The 20,327-nt window shown below is 38.5% G+C and overlaps 1 protein-coding gene across 1 annotated transcript in view; it reads right to left on the reverse strand.

Annotated features, from left to right (window-relative positions):
- THADA (THADA armadillo repeat containing) overlaps nt 1-20,327 on the reverse strand; it is a 418,709-nt gene that overhangs the window by 185,265 nt on the left and 213,117 nt on the right. Inside the window, exon 29 of the mRNA XM_074286698.1 lies at nt 2,130-2,298. Coding sequence (XP_074142799.1) covers nt 2,130-2,298 — 169 coding nt within the window. The remainder of the gene's footprint in view (nt 1-2,129; nt 2,299-20,327) is intronic.

Raw genomic sequence — 20,327 nt, forward strand, 5'->3', positions numbered from 1 at the left:
CCAGAAGTACCAGAAGGATTATGTTATAATACAGACCAACCAACAACCATTCTTTAAAAGGGCAGGCATTTTTGCTGGGTATACACAAAAAAAGTGAATACAGATTGTGACCTCAAGAAGTTCACAATCTAATGGGAGAAACTATATGCAAACCATTATATACTTATATAGACACACAAATGTGTCTTCACATACTATGAAAACACACACACACACACACACACACAAGATATAGAATGTGTAAATCCCATTTATCTTAGTTTCTGCATCTGTAAAATAAGATGGAGAAGGAAGTGTCAAACCGCTCCTATATTTTTGCCAAGGAAATCCCAAAAGGAGTCACAAAGAGTCAGATATGACTGAAAAAAACAACTGAACAACAAAACCATCACAAAGAAGGCACTTGTAGACTCACCTAACACACAATTAGGAAGCATGGATGGGAAGGAAAGGACTCCAGTATGTATCCTATAAAATTATTTTTATTTATATTATTAAAAGAAATTCTAGTCTCTAGAGGTCATCTCCTAAGTCTTAATTTCTTTGATTTAAGAACATTCTCTAAGCAATGAAATGTGAGGAGAAAGCAAACTGAGGGATGGGAAATGTTAAAGCCATTACAACAGTGTGGTTGAAAACAAAGGTATTGTGGACAGCTAACTCTTCTCACTTATGGCTCTTCAGCCCAAACCTACAGGAAGAGCAAGAATAATGAAATTTATGTCAAGTCCATTAACAGTCCATTTGATTCTCTTAGAACTGGTAAATAAAAACCATAAATGGACTGACTTTTTTTTTTTTATGCCATAGAGAGGGCAATAGGAGAATACAAGTTTGATTTTTACATCTGTGTGTGTTATGGCTTACTGCCTCAGGGTAAACTCTCCCAGATGTGTATAAGAAGTTGAAATTCCTTGGGCCAAATTTTCATCTCACAATTTTGCATCTAACAGGATGCTCTACAAACATGTCTCTATGACGACAAGAAGAGAATTTGTTTAATGATGAGTTCAATAAATTAAAATGTGTTATAATTAAAATGCACATTTATAATCTGACAGGATCTCCTAACAAGAAGAAATGTCAAAAATATGATACCAAGAACCATTCTCCAAAAAATAAGTCGTCAAAATATAAGAAAATAATAAATTAAAAATAATAAGCCTTAAATGGCATATGAAATCATATTCCAGATCACTAAATAGTAAGAAAAATGAAAATTAGAACAAGAGAGATAAGAAGGAGATTGACTTGGCTGATGTGAGACAAAAGGGAAAAAAAGCCGAAAAATGCACCCAGTTTAATAATCACAAGATATCTTCATGAAGTCAAAAGCTTCTCTTTCACAGCTTAAGAACAGAATAAAAGCCATCCAATTACCTTTACAATTTGGAATTTATTTTTCATAAGAATACTGATGAGCAATTAGTCTGATGAGTCAACAGTGAAATCTGGAAATATACTCTAAACAACTTTTTTTCCCCAGTAATTCACTATGGATCTATCATTCATTAATTGACCTAAATGGTTTTGAATCTGTATTTTCAACTTCCCCCATCCTCTGATGATAACAAGAGTTTTCTTATTTTATCCTAAACTTATCTAGCTTGAGCATCCGTTTATCTAGCATTCTGTGTTTTGACTAATGTAACAATGGAGAGATTCCACCTCTTCATAGAGAAATTCATCTCTGAAGAGAAGGGATTGTACTTCATTTAATGGGCCATCCAGCTCTAACAGACTCTGATTCGTGCTCTCTGCCACATGTCCTTGAGGATTTTGGTGAGTCTCCTATCAGCTTCTTTGTATAGTCTTTTTAGTCTATAAAACATAACATCTCCTCTATAAAGGGGACCATTCCAACTGCCCATTAAATCTTCCTGAGATGTGGAACAAGGCATTTAGACTTTTGTAAGGAAAGGAGAAGACTTATTTCCTTATAACAAGGATCTATTTTTGTTGGCCTGTCTGATCTGAGCAGTACATAAACCTGCTCTTTTTCAATGAAAATATTTCATTACATGCATTTTGCTGGACAAATAAGGAAGGTAGATGTATTTTGGCTCAGTCTACTCCATGACAAGTTCTAGAAATAAGATATGATGGGGTCAAGGTATCTTATTACTTACTTGCAAAAGGATCCCATGAATGTGGTTCTGCCGGATACACAGGTCTGTACAGTTGGGTAGTTCGGACAATAGAGACTGAATAGTATTTGGGATCTGGTCAGTCATGACAAATGGTACCAAGGCCCGTGCCGCCATTTCTCTAGAACGATAGACAGCAGAATGACCACACCTAAAAAGGAAGAAAAATGTCCTGTTATTCATCAATCACCTCCACAGCCACTGCATACCCATGATGTGTGTGTCTGTATCCTTAGCTTCATTTGGGATTGGGCTGGCCATGCCTAGGGCTGGGGCAGCATCTGCTTGGTACCCAACTGTGAAAGACTTGGTTCTTCTCAATAGTTCAGTGATCCAAAGCAATCCCAATAGACATTAGACAAAAAAATACATATCTACATCCAGAAAAAGAACTAAGGAGACAATATAAATCAACACATTCTATGTTCACTTTTTTCTGTTTTATCTTTCCCATGATTTTTTCTCATTTGCTCTGATTTTTCTCTCCTAACATGATTCATAAAGCAATATGTATTAAAAATAAATTTACTACAGTTTAAAAAAAATAAAAGTGAATGTGGCAGAATATAAGTTCCTTGAGGGTAGGGCCCACTTTGTCTTTGTTGTCTTTTCCTTTTGTCTTCGCATCTTCAGATCCTGGGATATATTAGGCATTTATTATATGCTTGTTAAAGGAATGACCTATAAAATTATGGACAAGTATCCCCAGCACCTTTACAAATAATGAATGTGAACAAAAAGACAGATGGTCAAAGAGAATCTTGAGAATACTCCAACTTTAAGAAATCATAGTCATAATTATGTATGAGAGAATCATCATACATAGAATATTACTTGAAGGAAGAATTCAGTGTTACAACAGTGTTACAAGTATGAGGAACAAAAGGCCATGACAAAATTCATAAGAGATAATTTTGGAGCCAACAGACTAAAAGAATTGCAAATATTGGGGAAAACAATGGAGAAGAGGGGATCTCATAGCTTGAAGTTTTCAAAGTTGATCTATGTCAGGTCCTGCATTTTACTACCTGAACCTGAGGCTTCAAGGCCTTGTTTAAAAAATGTCAGGATTGTGGTTTCTCATTCAAACTCATCAGAGATCATTCCCCAGAGGTGCAGTATATTCCTGGATCTGGGAGAAAGAGGAAAGGGAAGCATTTCAATGGCATTTACTATATACCAGGCAATAATAACCCTGTGAAATGCTGTTATTATTCTTATTTTATAACTGAAGCAAAGAAAGGCTAACTGACATGTCCAGAATATTTAATAAATATCTAAGGCTGGATCTGAATTCAGGTCTTCCTGATCCAGGCCTAGTGTTCCATCTATTGTACCATCGGAATCGTCTCATGCAACATTCTCATTACACAATTATTAGTCAAACTCAAAGGAAAAGAGAATCATTGTTGAGATACGGAATCAGTCACCAAGACTCATACCCTGCTGCAGGTGCTGGATTTTTATAAAAACACAAAATTAAACTCTGTTCTCAAGACTTCTGCACTCTAATAGGGGAGATAATGTGTATATGTGCAGAATAAATGCAGCATAAGCACAAAGTAACATAAGTGTTGTTCTACCTTGGTAATGTGAGCACAGGATTAAACACAAGGGCTTCAGCAGTGAGAAGACCACTAGGCTTTGTGTAGAAGGGGACACTTGGGCTAGAGTGTCTGGAAGGGAGGGGTTCTGTGAAGTAGAGATGGAAGATGGAGAGTCAGGTTTGAGGAGCAAGAAAAGAGCAGCCAGACTGGACCACAGGAAAGCAGCTCCATACTAGGGCTGCCCCGCCCCACTGAGAGGAGGTTCTACCATCTCCTTCCTTCCCTTCAAAAGTAATTACTCAACACAATCATGTCTGTGGGACCCCATTTGAGGTTTTCTTGGCAAAGATAATGGAATGGTTTGGCATTTCCTTCTCTGGCTCATTTTACAGATGAGGAAACTGAGGCAGATAGGGTGAAGTGACTTGCTCATAGTCACAAGCTAGGAAGTGTCTAAGGCCAGATTTAAACTCAGGGAGATGAGTCTTCCTGACTCTGGGCCTAGTGCTCTATCCACTGCACCACGTAGCTGCCCAAAGAACAGCTTTGTGGACACAAGATTATTAGGGAATATTTTTTGAACCTGTTTCTCTCTTCTAGTAGAGGCCAGCTGAAGTTATCTCCAGCACGTACAAAACATACCCCTCCAAGTTACTGGTAGCACCTGCTACCTTCTGGCCTCTACAGCCCATCTATCAGATTCCTAATTTTAATAAATTTAATAATCATTTATTAAATGATAGTGCTAGGCTCGATGATTTCCAATGTCTCTTCTGGCTCCAAATCTATAATCCTGTCAGCCTATGATCCTACAGAGGCTATTCCCACTATGCTTATCTGGATGTTCTTTTCGTTATTTAGAGATGAATCGACAAGACCATAGACATCACATACAGTGTATATATGGATAGAGCAGGAAAAAAAAAATTAGTTAACATCCTCTCCCTTGATCCCAATGGTGTCATCAAAAGTCACACCAATATAAGAAAGAAAATGGAAAAACAGTCCCAATAACATGGGAAGTTCTACCTGGAAAGCTAATGGTTGATGTGAAAATATACAATGGAGAAGCAAACTTCTCACAAGAAAACTCCAGCATTTGGTCTATCTTAAGACTGAAGTGCCTTGGGGGCACACAAACTTAATACAAATTCAAGTGAAGCTAAAGTTGGCTGCACCATCTAAATTTTACATGGAGCCATTAAGTTTCCTTCTGCACTCAGTATAGTAGATAGAGCTCACCCTGAAGGCAGGTTGTGGTGGAACACAAGGGATTTCTTAATGGTCACCAACAAGATATTTAACAGTTTATGTATTTTTCTCACATTTCATTCTTTTCTTTCAAAAGTGGGCAAACTTTTTTAGTCTTTAGTTGGCAAGAAGCAATAAGATGTTTGTTTGAGCCCCATGAGAAACAATTTCATTTTTACAGAGAAAAGAAAATGCTTTGATTTAATTATACAATAACCTTAGCACAGCACAAAGTCATTTGTCTGAAGCTTCCCTGTCCCACCCCCACTCCCCAGACCACTTTGTACTAGAGTGTGTTTTATGTTAACCAAGGGGCTCTTGTATATAAATGTTTCTTTTCAAATACAAATAACTCTGACATCGTTACAGATGTTTAGTTTCCAATTAGCAGTAACTGTATACTGAAGAATGCCCTTCATTCTGCTCATGACCTTTTACAAATGATGATTTCCCAAAGGAATCTGGCATCCATACAGGAGAAAGAATGGAAAGTGGGAAAGGGGCCAACATTTTCTGCTTCCAGATACCCTTGCACTAGGGTACTTTCCAAATGCACACAACCAGGTTAAAAAACAAAACATAACCTCTTCCAAAAGTAATGCAATTATTCCCTAAAGAGAAAGGAGGTCTTTTTTTTTTTTTTTTTTTAAGGTAATGGAGGTAATAAAATAACATGCATTATAAGGCAAATATGAAATGAAATCTCAAATTTCTTTCTTCTGAAAACTGTTTAAAGGGAAGGTTAAGTTATACCCAATATGAAAGGAAATAGACTTATCAGGTCAAAAAACATTTCTAGGTCATAAACATTTCAACAGCTAATACCACCCCACCCCACACTCCCCAAAAATCAAACACAAGGCCAGATCCATTAAACTATTCTCTTCGTGTAAGTTGAAGTCCTTAAGAAATATAAAATCATTCACATTCTAAATTGAACACAGAATCAAGACCCTCCAAATGAGGAAGGACTTCAGAGTTCACTTTGTTATATACCTGACCAAGAACTCTCCTACAAACATTCCTAAAAACTAGTTGCACAGCCTTTGTTTGAGGATGACTAGAGTGCTGGAAAGCACTTCAAATTCTCAAAAGTCCCATTCACTTCTAGAGAGCTTGAATTATTAGAAATTTCTTCCTTACTTCAAACAGAAATTAGATTTAATTTTTACCCCACTGTACCCAGGTCAAGAGCATAGAATATGTGAGGAAGACTAATCTGTATCCAGTTGCTTATTAATTCCTAACCTGGGCAAGTCACTGAACCCCTTTCTGCCTTAGCTTCCTCATCTATAAAATGGAAATAATAATGGATCTATCTTTCAGGATTGTTGGAAAGATTAAATAATAAGATATTCAGAATGTATCACCTATATAATATTTTTATTTGATAATTATAACTATATGCAACAAATAATTCTAGTTATAAAAATAAAATTAAAATTTTTGTAAAATGCTTTGCAAATCTTAAAAAACCTATATAAAAATGTTGTTGTGGTTGGGTCTAATATAACCAGGGTAGAGTGCCATGAGAATGCCATCTCATTGCCATTCCAGGCCACTCGATTGATTACCCTTCAATTCAATAAGCAATTAGAAGGTACTTTGCTAGACTTTTGAAAAATTTAAAAGCTTTGCACATGTTCATGCAAAGCCTTCTTGTTTATTCACTTCTATTCACCATCCCAGCAGGCTAAGCATATACAAGCTTCCTTGTAGTCTATTCACTCAAGAGCTGTCTGCACAAATACCTGCTCCTATGAAAAAAGAACAAAAAGGAAGGGAAGAAGAGATCAGATTTCTTTTCATGAGGCCTCCTGCCCTTGGGCCTCCTTCACTCTTCACGCATGGGGATCAGGACTAATTTCCATGGATTCAAGTCTTATTCCACCAAGGAATTCCTTTTCTGTCACCTAGCATACCAGGTTTCAAAACTTGCCTTTGGGTAAAAAAAGTCTAAGTAGAAGTAGAGAAAGACAGAGATTTATAGATACAAACTATTTAAACTAATATGTTTCTGCTTGAATTTGAAAGAAGCCGTATTCATGTGCCCATCCTAACAATTCAGTATTTTTACTATAAATTTTATTTCATCTATCTCCTTCAAGTGCATTTTTACATGGACTTCGGAGGTTGTCAGAGATGCTAGACCCATGGCCCTCGTGATTGAAACCACCTTTGAATTCACCATCAAAGAATCCACCAGCTAAACCACAAAGCTACTTGCTACTTGCCCAGCAATCCAGACCACTTGTGTTAAAAGCTACATTTAACACTGCCTTCTCTACCTCTCACATATTTCTTTATTCAGACAGATTTCTTGGAAGGGCTCTGGGTTCAGGATTTTTGAAGGCTGATTTTTTCTTACACCCTTGTTTTTTTGGAGGCTTGGGGTTAGGCAGTTGAGTTGGTATGCTTAAAAAAAAAAAAAGTTTCTCGATCTCCATGGTATAAACAAAATACCAATATTCTTTGGGTGAGACATTAAGAAACAAGTGGTATTTCTTCAGGGAGTCAGCAAAGGCCATAAGGTGGATTGGTGTGTGTGTAGGTGTGGAATCACTGCAGAATATCCAAAGACTAAAAAAGTATAGCTCTTTCACATAAAAATCCTCAGAGCTGATGAAGAGCTGAATTACTCTTTTTGCCCCTAAGTTAACAAGGTTATTCAGGCTAAATACTTATGAGCTACCAATCCAGAGTAATATGACTTTGGAAAATCTTCACTTTCTGTAGCTAACCCCTTCCCAGTGATATCTTTAGCTGAAGTAAATAAAAACAGGGAGCAATTTAACCTTTCTCTTCCCCCCCAAACCAATTATCTCTACCAAATCTTAGGGTTATTGTTTTCTTTTTTTTTTTTTCTTCTAGGCTTCATATTTTTGGATCTCTCTCCTGAATTCTGAGACTATAGACTACTTTCTCCTCCACAGTATTCTGCCATCAATAGGTTTTTCTGACAGGGATCTCTCCTTCCAAATGCTGTCTGTATGGCCATTTCTTTTTGGTTTCCTTTCTTTTGCTTATTCATCATCCCTGTTACATTCACTAACTATGGGTATACCCCCAAGCCTCTGTCCTGGATCCCCTTTTGTTCTCATTATATTTCTTTTCTTGGTAACTTCATCAGCTCACATGAGGTCACTGGGTGATAGGTCCCTGCCCTAATCTCCCTCAGAGTTTCACCAATTGCCTATTGGACAATTCGGATGGTTGACCCACAGATATCTCCAACTCATCCAAAGCAGTAATCATCAAAAACCACCCAAACCTAGATCTCTCTCCTGAAATTTCCTGCATCTGTCAAAGAGCTGCCATTCTTCTCGTCTCCCTGGTTTGCAGCCCTGGGGTCAGTCTTCCTCCTCTCTGTCCCTCCCTGCACACATCCAACCACTGCCAACATTGTTCTATCTCTGCATCTCTTGTATCCATCCCTTCTTTTCTACTCACACAGACATCCCCCTTGTCTGGGTATTATTGCTTTTCACTTTGCCTACTGCAACAGCCTCCATCTCTCCCTATTCCAATTCGTTACCTGCCAAAGTGATTTCCTTAAGGATATATATATACATATATACATATATATATGTATATCTATATGTATATGTATGTACACATATATATACATATGTATATACACACATTTATATATGTATGTATGTGTATGTGTGTGTGTATGTATGTACAAAACATGGAATTCAATGTAAAGAAGATTGGGTTGAATCCTGCTGTAGACATATGACTATTACAAAGCAACCTCTCTCAGCCTCAGTTTCAACATCTATAAAATGGGGATAATAATAACAAGAACCTTCCTATATTGTTGTGAGGGTCAAGTGATATAACATATAAAGTGCTTAAAGAGGCACATAAATGTTAGCTACAAAGTTCTTTACAGCCTGACCCCCACATCTCATTATATATTACTTCTCCTCCAAAATCCAGTCCATTCAAAATCTTCTATCCCTGGGCCTTTCATTGGTCATCCCAAGCTCTGAATGCACTCCTTCCTCACCTCTGCCTCCCAGATTTCCTCTCTTCTCCCAGCATATCTCAAGTACCACTAGGCTCCTTGCCCCCAATTCTCAGTGCCAATGTCTCTCTCCCTAAGAACCTTGTAACTATTATTTGTTATTGTTGTAATTATCTTTGTATGCTTATTCTCTATATAAATAGGGATTGTTTCATCCATTGTATTTCAGTCCTTACCACCTTGAATGGTATCTTGCACAAAGTAATTGTTTAATAATTGTTTATTGATAAACTAATTTGGAGGTTACTCCACAGTTAAGCTTATTGTGACCAGCTGTAAATAGAACTGGACAAAATCACAAATTGGGAGAAGATGGTTGCCTTTCATTAGCTTCCTTTAGAATCTGGTAGGAGGAAATTAGATTAGGCCATATGCTTGGAAAAGTAAAATATCTTGTATTCTTTTTTTTTTTTTTTTTTTTTTTGGCGGAGACAATTGGGATTAAGTGACTTGTCCAGGGTCACATAGCTAGGAAGTGTTAAGTGTCTGAAGCTGCATTTGAACTCAGGTCCTCCTGACTTCAGGGCTGGTGCTCTATCCACTGCAACAACTAGCTGTCCCCCTCGTATTCATTTTTAAAGAAATGTACACTATTAAAAATGGGATGCTTTAAGACCAGTCTTTCTTAACTCATAGGACTTGTATATTACAGACTGGTGGAAATTCATAAATCCGTAACTCAGATGATGGTGCAGAAGCTTGAATGCTCAGCTATTCTTGGCAATATTGTCATTAAAAGCTAACACCCAGATGTTTGAAATGGACCTGGGGATATAAAGACTTCCCTTTCCCCCCACTGAACTCCTGCTAGAATGGACCCCAATGTTCCATGCTGACAGCATGTAGGAAAGAGGTTCTCTGTTTATCACCAGGACAATCCTTCCTTGATTTAAATTTAATTTGTCTGCTAGAACAGATGACTTTCAGGTCTTACAATGTCCGAAATGCAAAAATATAAAATTGATGCTGATCTCAAAGTTGAGCAGCCCTAGGTCCTAGTACATGATCCAACTTGATGGAAAGTGGATGAAGTTACCTTTCTTCAACATACTCTACCTGATACACAGTGAAAGAAAGAAAAGAACAAGCATTTATTAAGTGCCTCCTATGTGTCAGGCACTGTGTTAAATGCTTCACAAATATTTTCTCATTTGATCCTCACAACCACCACCTTGGGAAGTAGCTCCTATTATTATCACCATTTTGCAGCTGAGGAAAAGCAAGGCAGAAAGATGTTATAAGACTTGTCTGAGGTCATGGAGCGAGGTTCACTTAATCCACAGTACCACCTAGGACCTCTGCTCTTTCTGATTTGGGTCTCTTCTGGTGGATGGAGCAGGAGGGAACATCATGGCTCTGCCCTCCTCTGTGTAGTAACATGCAGAAGGATGCTCTCCTGGAAGGCAAAGGATGTAGCAGAAGTGTCTATATTGATGTCTGTCTCTATTAGGAGTCTGGAATTCTAATGGCCTCAAAACAATGTGGAGATATAATGCAATTCGATTCTCGATTCTTCTCAGAAACAACTATATCATTAGGCTTACTGTTAAGGCTTCTATTCTCATTGGAAAAGGGGCAGATGCCCAATAATTGGGGAACGGCTGAACGCGCATTTATGTGGTACATGGAATTTTATTGTTCTATAAAAAATGATGAACAAGATGATTTTAGGAAGGCCTGGAAAGATTTACATGAACTGATGCTGTGAAACAAGCAGAACCAGGAATCCACTGTACACAATAACAGCAAGAATGTGCTAGGACCAACTATGAAAAACTTGGTTCTTCTCAGTAGTTCAGTGATCCAAAGCAACCTCAAAAGAATTTGGACAGAAAAAGCCATCTGCATCCAGAAAAAGATCTAAGGAGACTGAATATAAATCAGCACATGTTATGTTTACTTCTTTTTTCTATTTTTTAAAAAAATCTCTCCCATGGTTTTTCCTTTTTGCTCTGATTTTCTCTTCCAACATAATTCATAAAGCAATGTATATTAAAAATAAATAAACTTATTACAATAAAAAATCAGGATTCTATTCTCATGTAATTTTGGACAACTTTTTATGTTTGTATTGAGTTAGAAATTCCCCCTCTGAAAATGCAAGAGATTACAGGTGCTTGAGATAGACTGCAAAATACCCCTTTTACACAAGCAAAACTGTGTGCTTACTTAATGAGTTTTGGCCCAGAAGGTCCTCTATTAGTCATTACTGACAAAGATTCCTAGGTGGAAAAAGTACCAGCCCTTAATAGATTTGTTGTGTGGTGGTCTAATTAACAGTTCCTGATGGAAGGATGCCGGCAGTCAGGTAATTTGTGAAGAAAACCGGGCAGTCTCATTAACTGTGTACGAGCACAGAGTTTATTAAAAATCTCTCTTCCTTCCATTTTCTGGTGTGGAAAAAAATGAGCATTCTTAAATGGTCCTTAGTTTTGCTAACAGGATTGGAAGCCAAGGAAGCAAGCAGGTCTCTAAGGCACAGGGAAAAAGGAAGAGAAATAATAAAAAGAGGTGGTTTAAAAAAATTTGGGGAGGTTACTCTGCTCATAGATAAATGTCTCCAATATATGCACCCAATAGGGTGGCTGAGCCCACTGAGAGAAAGCAAAGGAAGAATAAATTTCAACAAGTAAGCATAAAAATGCACTTACACGCCTATCAGAACTCTGGATATAACTAATTGTCTTATGTTCTGCCTAAAAGCAAACCCGACTTATTTCAAATTTTCCTTTTACTTTATTCGACTGGTTTCTGAGATTTGCATCATTAATGCTATTCTCAACTTCTCATTCACAGTCATCCCAGGCTATTGACAGTTGTCAACTGAACTTTAATGATTCTAGATGGGACAGTAAGGCTGATGACTAAATCCAATTTGTTCAAAATGATCTTCCTGAAATGTAAGTCTGAGCATGTGATTCCCCCATTCTCCATGATCAAATATAAAAATCTATGCTTCTTTTTTTTTTTTTTTGGCTCTTGCCCATCTGTGCCCTCTCTGCTTTTCCAGTCTTTTCACACTTGACAACTCTTCATACAGGTATGATCCAATGACACTGGTCTGTTCTTCCTTACGTGGCAATCCAATTTGTGACTCCAGCATTTCACTCTCTCCCCAAGTCTTGCCTTCCTTAGCTTCCTGCCAGGTTCACCTCCAATCCCACCTTCTCCAAGAGGCTTTCCTACTCTATCCCTGTCGCCACTGCTCATTTTTCCCTCTGAGCTTATCTCCCATTTACCCTGTTTATATCTAGAATTACACAAATGGTTTTTTTTTGTTTAATTAATTTGCCCCCTACATTATAAAATCTTCCCCCCTCTTTCACATTAAAGAATACCACCATTTACATATACTCTCTCTGTCTGTAAAGATATATATATATATATATGAAATCATATTATGCACATTTTTATTTACCAGTTCTTTCTCTGGAGGTGGATGGCATCTTTCTTTGTAGTTTATAATACTCAGAATAACTCTGTCCTTCACAGTTGTACATATGTAGTTGTTGGTTTTTTTTTTTTGTTTTTTTTTTTTTTTTTTTTAATGTACTTCCTCCATTAGAAGGCAAGCTTCTTGAGGCTGGGGACTGCATTTTCCCCCTGGTGTGTATCTCTAGCACTTGCACAGTGTCTAGCACATAGTAAGCACTTCAAAAGTTTTGTTTGTTGACAGACTGTGTCTTTATTCCCTACTGTTCAAACTGTGGATCCTTGCCAACAAATCAGGATTTTGATCTGAAAGCTTCCTCCTCTTGGTCTCTCATGTTAGCACTCCATGCCTCTGGAAAGGGACTGCTGATGCTTGTACAGCTGAAATGATTCTATGCATTCTGTCTACAAATAGGAATGTTCGTGGTAAAAATGCTCACTGTGTCTAATAATTAGGGCATCTAGGTGGCACAGTGAATTTGAATACTGGACATGAATTCAGGAAGACCTGAATTCAAATCCTGTCTTAGACTTTTTTGCGAGTCTTGCCATTTAATTTCTCTTAGATTAATTTTCCTTATCAATAAAAAAGAGGATAACAATAAAAAAATAAAAATAAATAAAAAAACCCAGGAATGTTCAGACTGCAGTTTTCCCCAGCATACGAAGCCTTAGTGTGCAACACAAGGCTCCTTCCTATGGCAGGTCTCATAGCTGATCTTTGTCTATGAGCAGGTGGCACAGTAAATTCTATAGCTTTAGGTTAAGACCTTTGATAGTAAAACTTATCCAAACTGCTAACGACATGTGACAGACTGCCATTAGTTTGTGGGTCTATAGTTAAACACTAATCTAGAGAATGTCAAAATAACTGAATGAAAAGGGAAACTTTTAGTTGATCATATTTTGCCTAAGCTTAAACAAAACCCCCAGGTGATTCATTGACTTTTAAAAAAATTTATTTTGACATTGTATAGAAGTAGCAGGGGGGGTGGGGGGGAGGCAACTATTACTCCAGGACTGCTGAAATGTGGTATCATTTTAGCAGCAATTCTTCCTCAAGTCTCTTTGGAATAAATATGGAAAAGACTTTTGCAGAAACTGAAACCTAAGGAGATCTGAAGCCCCGAAGATGAAAGGAGAATCATCAATATTGGTCTTTATTTAGAGTGAAACAATACTACTAAAAAAGTTAAAAATAAATAACAAGACCTGCAAAGAAAATAATTTAGAAATAAGATTTAATTTTTGACTTTCAGTGTAATGTTCCCACTCACCCCACAGCCCCCAATTAATCTGGGGGATTTTCTCTTTGACACTCTATAAACACAAGGCAGCGGACTGGCTACATCAGGCAACAGCTGGGCTCTCCAGGCTGGGCTCCAGGATTCACATAAGCTTTTTTGCAGGTTGTTAACTGAGAATTCAGTTCTTGTTTATGTAGATCAAGTGAAAAGGCAAGAGCATTCCTAACAATTGCAAAATTCAATGATTTTGGTTTTGGTTCCCAGCAAGACCTAGGAACAAGTAAGACAAACCAACAGAGATGACTGGATTTTCAAGAGACACTGAAAATGGGCCTAATTCCAAAAGGTTCTCCCTTTCCCCCATCTGGAGAGTGGCTGCCCTAGATTAAACAGCCCTGAATATGGTAGATCTGCTCATAGTGATGGGCACTGCCCAAGGGACAATTTCTCAAAATGATTTAACCACTGTTGAAATTTATGTAGCAAATCTTTGAAGTGCATGCTCAGTGTTTATGGTGGTTGGTTTTTCAATTTATAAATAAGTGACATGGTGGTCAGCAAAAGAAACTTACAGAAGTATCACCAGAAATTCACTTTTTCTTCAAGGTTATGTGTCATTTTTTCATTTAAAAGGCTCTCTATAATAGTGCACATTTCACTACAAAATGCATTTAGCATAGGTTGTTATAGAGGAAACACTATCATTTACATCATTCTTCTCAAGAAACTACATTGGCTCACTAGTACCCACATCGCCAAAAACTCCTTAGCCTGGTCCTTCGTAATTGCTCATACAAAATTATGCTCATACAATAACTATCAAACAGCATATGTGTGTGTGTGTGTGTGTATATATATACACAGAAATAGACATTTATTAGAATGTATATATGTGCATATATATATATATCTTTATATGCATATATTTATTTGGATATACACATTCATACACACACACACACACACATAGTCTTTTCTACCTCAGAAAGGCAGGTTTATTCAATGGAATTTGAATATTGTAATGCTCTTTATCCTTCCATGTCTTCTCATATTGACATCCTTTTTTGGAATGGCTACTATTTCCTCTCCAATTCTTCCCCTTCCTTCAAGGCCTTCCACAACAGAGGGGTCACTCACCTGTAATACTTCCTCAAATATTGATCAAATTAGATTAAAATGTTACTGGGAAATACTTAACAAAATAAATTAATATGCAATAAAACACAAATAACATTGCATTTTAAAACTTGGTCGATAAGGGGCTCTGGGGTTCTTTTGCGTAGTTTAGTAGCCATCGTTTCTATTTGAGCCTTAAGTCTACACTATAGATCTTAAATAATTCATGAAATATTTGACTTCCAGTTTTTCCACTCTTTGGAGAACAATATCATGATACACCAGATTGAGAAACGAGTTCAAGTCCCACCCTTGACAGCAACCAGTGTGCTTAAGTCATTTAACTTAAAAATTCTCCATTTTATCCACTATAAAAAGTGGTGACTGAATTCAGTGACCTCTAAGATCTGAACTTCTAAATTTCTGATCCCTGAAGCACATTATTTTCCCCTTTTTTCTTTTATTTTTTTTCTCATTGTTTTCCTCTTTTGTTCTGATTGTTCTTTCATAATATGACTAATATGGAAATATGTTTAAAATGATTGTCCATGTATAATCCGTATCAGATTGCTTACTATCTTGGGGAAGAAGGAGGTAAGGAGGGGAGAAAAAAAATGGAACTCAAAATCTTACAAAAATGAATGTTGAAAACTATCTTTACATGTAATTGGAAAAATAAATTACTACTGAATTTTTAAAAATATGATTAAGTGAAATTCAACAACATAAAAAAATACTCAAAAAATCCAAAATAATAAGTAAATTTCTGATTCTTTGATCCTCCCACACATTAGCACTTAATTAGGTCACTTATTGTTTCATGTTTGTTCATTTGGTGATCCCCCCACCCCAATCTGTCACCACAGTAAGCCAGGTTGTCTTGAACTTCTTGGGAAAGTAAGCACATCTGGTCACAGAGGAAACAATCAATAAGGATCTCTTCCTGCTGTTCTGGGTCTAGGAGTAGAGTCCATAATCCTGCTCTGGGGTAGCAGAACTGCCACTTGGTCTCTCTTCTGGACATTATGTCCACGATGGCTATTATTAAAGGATATTTGTGTGTGTGTGTGTGTGTGTGTGTGTGTGTGTGTGTGTGTACATACACATATATTTTTAAATCAAAACATGGAGAAGAGAAATGGAGGGTGGGTCATAATTTGTTGTAGTTCGCAAGGGACCGACTTCCTCACTTCCACCTGCCGCCATGATAACAGATGGGGACTCTTACAACTACCACCAGGCTATAACTCAAAACTCTGAGAATGAGATCACAAAATGGCTTTTGGGGAGTTGAAACCCAAATCTAGTAAAGAGATAGTGAAAGAGCATCTAGCTTCCCTTGATGATTCAGGTGACTATCTGACCCAAGTGAACTATAATTTCTGTTCCTGAAAGAAATAGCAGATGTGATAGACACCTGAAAAACCACAGAAAATAGAAGTAGCACAAGACTGGGGAAGAGCAAATGTTTCAGGGAAGGAACGAGAAATAAAGTCTGCAAAATAGACACCTGATTTTGATTCCTGGAAAAAGTTATAGATTATTAAAGAGATTGTTGGTAGACATCTAGAACAGGAGTTACGTGAAAGATCCTCTGGCTTTCTCAAGTATAGCTCATGCCAAACAAACTGCTAGTAGATGAGGAGGATGGTATGGATATGATTTACGTAGACTTAAGGAAAGCTTTTAGTAAATATCTCATCCTATATCAAGAAGATGGAAATATTTAGACAGATAGGGACCAGTACAACTACCAGCTGGCTATAACTTAAAATTCCGAGGATGAGATAACAAAATCACTTTTGAGGAGTTCATATCCGAGTCTAGTAAAGAAATAGTAAGAGAGAATCTGGCTTCCCTAGAATTTTTAGACAAAAAACATGATCATGCAAATTTAGAATAGTTTGTATGGCAAAACTCAAAATGTATCCTGGATGATTCAACGTCAGCATAGAAGGAAGTCTCTAGTGGAGTGTATAACCCAAGGAATTTATCCCTGGCCCTATAATACTTAACATTTTAATCTAGTGATTTAGAGAAAGGCATTAATAGGATGCTAATCAAACATGCAGATGACACAAAGTTCGGTGGGATAAGTAACAGAGTCAGGATCCTAAAGGATCTGATGGCAGCAGAAATTGGCTAAATCTAACTACGATTCTAATTCATGAATTGGCAGCAGTTGTAAATTTAAAAAAAAAAAAAAAAAAAAAAGATCTGGGGGTTTTAGTGGATTGCAAGCTCAATATCAAACAGCAACGTAATGGGGTAGCCTTCCACAGACCTCATCTGGAGTGCTGGGCTCCCTTCTGGCTGCAACACTGTAAGAGAAACATTGATAAACTGGGGAATGCCCAGGAGAGGCCCCCAGACTGATGCAGGGCCCTGAGTCCGGTCCCACGAGGGTTGGGGGGGCAGTGTTGGACTCAGGGGAAATGAGTCAGCCTGTCTTCAAGCATTTCAAGGGTTGTCACATGGAGAAAACCTAGGCACGTAGGGTGGGGCCTCCGAGACAAAATGGGAACAGTGGGAGAGATGGTCAGGTTCAGGACAGTCATCAAGGAAAACTTCCCAACAATTAGAGAGGTCCCAAAAGTGGAATGGGCTGCCTCAAGAAATGGCAGTCTCCCCTGGAAGACACTCATATCTATCTTTCTATCCATCTGTCTGTCTGTCTATCCATCTATCGATCTATCTACATATATATTGATATGTATTGCCATATATTGATATAGATAGATAAAATTCTGAAAAGTTGTCTACGAGCTTAATTAGACTGACAAAAGGGTCCGCAGAATACTAAGAAATGCCCAAGAGAAAGTACACAACTCTTGGCAAAATGTCACAAGCTTGTTTCTCTCCCTCGTGGCAGAGGACGTGGAATCCTTCATGCACCATCTCGTACCGAGCAGACAGAGCAGTGACCCCCACAAGCTCCTCTGACATGAAATGGGCTGTTGGCTGCATATGTTTCCTATGACTGTAACCGGGCAAACAAAACAAAACATCAAAATTTGTCATCTCTACAGGAAGGCTAATTAGCCCCTATGGCAGAACAACTGACTCGAGCTGGCTTCCCCATCGGGTCCCACAGAATGCCCCAAAGCCGGCATTCATCAGGAACCTGACACCAGGCCCAGGCGGAAGGCCCTGAGACCGACCGAAGGCTGGGGAGATACCTGTGATCATCCTCCATCAAGAGCTACCCAACCTTCACACTGATGTAACCGCTCCGTTGTGGGATCTCCTCGGCAGGGGGCTGCTGCCGTAGAGGGATCACCAGGCCGGAAGTCCCTGCAAGTTGTGGGACCCTCAACAAGTCATTTAATGGCTGCCTGCCTCAGTTTCCTCAAATGCAAAATGGAGACAATAACAAAACCTACCTCCCTGGGTTGTGGCGAGCAGCAAATGAAATAATTTTTGTAAAATTCTTAATTCAATGCCCGCCTTGATAAACACTCACTCCATTTCCTCCTTCCCCTTTGTTCCTATCCAATATCTCCCTCATAATCCCCTCCTTCACTCAGGCAGTCACCACCCTCGTTCAAGCTCTCTTCTCCTTCAGTCTGGACCATTGACAGAGCCTGCCAATTGGTCTGCTTGCCTCAGGGGTCTCCCCACTCCAATCCATCTTCCAAATACTTGCCAGAGTAGTTTTCCTGAAGGGCAGGCCAGAACATGTAACCCATTTACTCAGTAAATTCCAGTGACTCTCTGTTACTTCAAAGACCAAATATAAAATCCTTTCCTTGGCAGTTAAGGCTCTTCACAACCCGGCTCTTCCTTCATCTCCTGTCTTTTTACCTAGTATTTCCCTCCAGGAACCCCAGGTTCCAGTTGTATTGGATTACCTGCAGTTCTCCCACAAACATCTCTTGCCTCTCTGCCTGGGGCCTGAAATACCCTCCCTGTGCATCTCTGCCTCCAACCATCTCCCAGTTCCCTTCAAGAATCAGCCCCCCGCCAGCTGGGGAAGGATGCTTTTCCTGGTCCTGCAATGGCTAGTGACTTTCTGGTTCCCAAAGTCTGCTTTGTAAATACCAATATCTGCAGTGGAAGCACCTGCGGGCACAGATTCTGCCCCTTCTCACTGTGTCCCCAGTGGTAGTACCAGGCACACAGTAAGCATCAATTATATACTAACTGCTTCATTATTTGATGATTGGCAAAAACTCACCACTACAATTCAAAGTGCAATATCATGGAAGTTTCCAATGTCATAACGAGGGGAAGAAACAACCTTCAAGGTGCTGAAGGGAACGGGGAAAGAAGGCAAATCCAGACAGAATCTTCAGAGATATTTAAGGGGGGAAAAAAGCACATGGCCACCATGAATGGTACAACTATTCAGGTGAACAATTGTAGAAAGATTTCTTTGGCAAATAAATAAATAAATCCCACAGGTTTCCTGGGTATTACACATTCTAGCTAATTTTCAAACTGGACTCTGATTTAAAATCTTAGTGACCAAATGAACAACCTTGGAATGTCATTTATGTTATCGAGATTTTATTTCCTCATCTGTAAAATGAAAGGGCTGACCCAGGGAATCTCTAAAGCGCCTTCCATCTCTAAAATCTAAGATGGTATGATCTAAGCTTCCTCAGGTGGAAAGCTGACTAAACTATAACTCCCGAAACCAACAGCTCCCTTCCTCCTGCTTCGGAGGAAGGCAAGCCCCAGTGGACTGAAAGACCTTGAAAGGGAGGAATGACTTCATTTTTGTTACCAGAGGCTGGCACAGTGCCTGAACATAGAGCATGCTTCATAAATGGGGGGCTGAATTGAAATGAACCACCCATATAATAATCATGACAACAGGAACACCTACTTTAATTCTAACACTAAAAAACGACATTCTTGATATAATTGGAGACAATTTCTTCCACATTGAGCCATTCCCAGAATAGAATAACAACTCTTGCATATAACCAGTACCTAGCACAGTGCCTGGCACACACGGGTGTTTTTACATTTTCATTAATTACACTGAATTACTGTCACCATTACCCTTAGGATTTTCCTTCAGACAAATAATCAGAAAAGATAAAAGCCATGGGTAAGAAACAAATAAACTGAGGTGAATTTCATTCAATAAACCTTAATTAAGTGCTTTCTAAATAAGTCCAAGGCACTCTGCAAGGCACTGAGGATACAGAGACAAAAAAGGAAGCCAGCCCTCTTGTGCCCACAAGAGGCTTTTAAGAGGGGTACTCAAGGTAGGAAAGGGACAGAGAGACAGAGAAGAGAGGGAAAGAGAGACAAGAGACAGAGACAGACAGAGAGGAGAGGGAAAGAGAGACAGACACAGAGATAAAGAAACAGAAAGAGGGGCAGAAAGACAGAGGCAAAGAGGGATGGAGACAGAAAAGAGAAGGAAAGAGACAGAAAGAGAGGAGAGGGAAAGGAAGGAAGAGGCTAAAGCAGGTACTGGATAAAAGCTTGTGCACTGGTGGAAATAAGAGTTCTTCATAAGTGGAATGGACATTAGTTTTCTCCCTAAAGGCTCTGTGGGCACTTGTTGGCTGTTTTGGAGAGGATTCTTAGTCAGGTG

The sequence above is a fragment of the Sminthopsis crassicaudata genome, chromosome 2 (genome assembly GCF_048593235.1).
Source record: "Sminthopsis crassicaudata isolate SCR6 chromosome 2, ASM4859323v1, whole genome shotgun sequence".
In the NCBI taxonomy this organism is placed as follows: domain Eukaryota; kingdom Metazoa; phylum Chordata; class Mammalia; order Dasyuromorphia; family Dasyuridae; genus Sminthopsis; species Sminthopsis crassicaudata.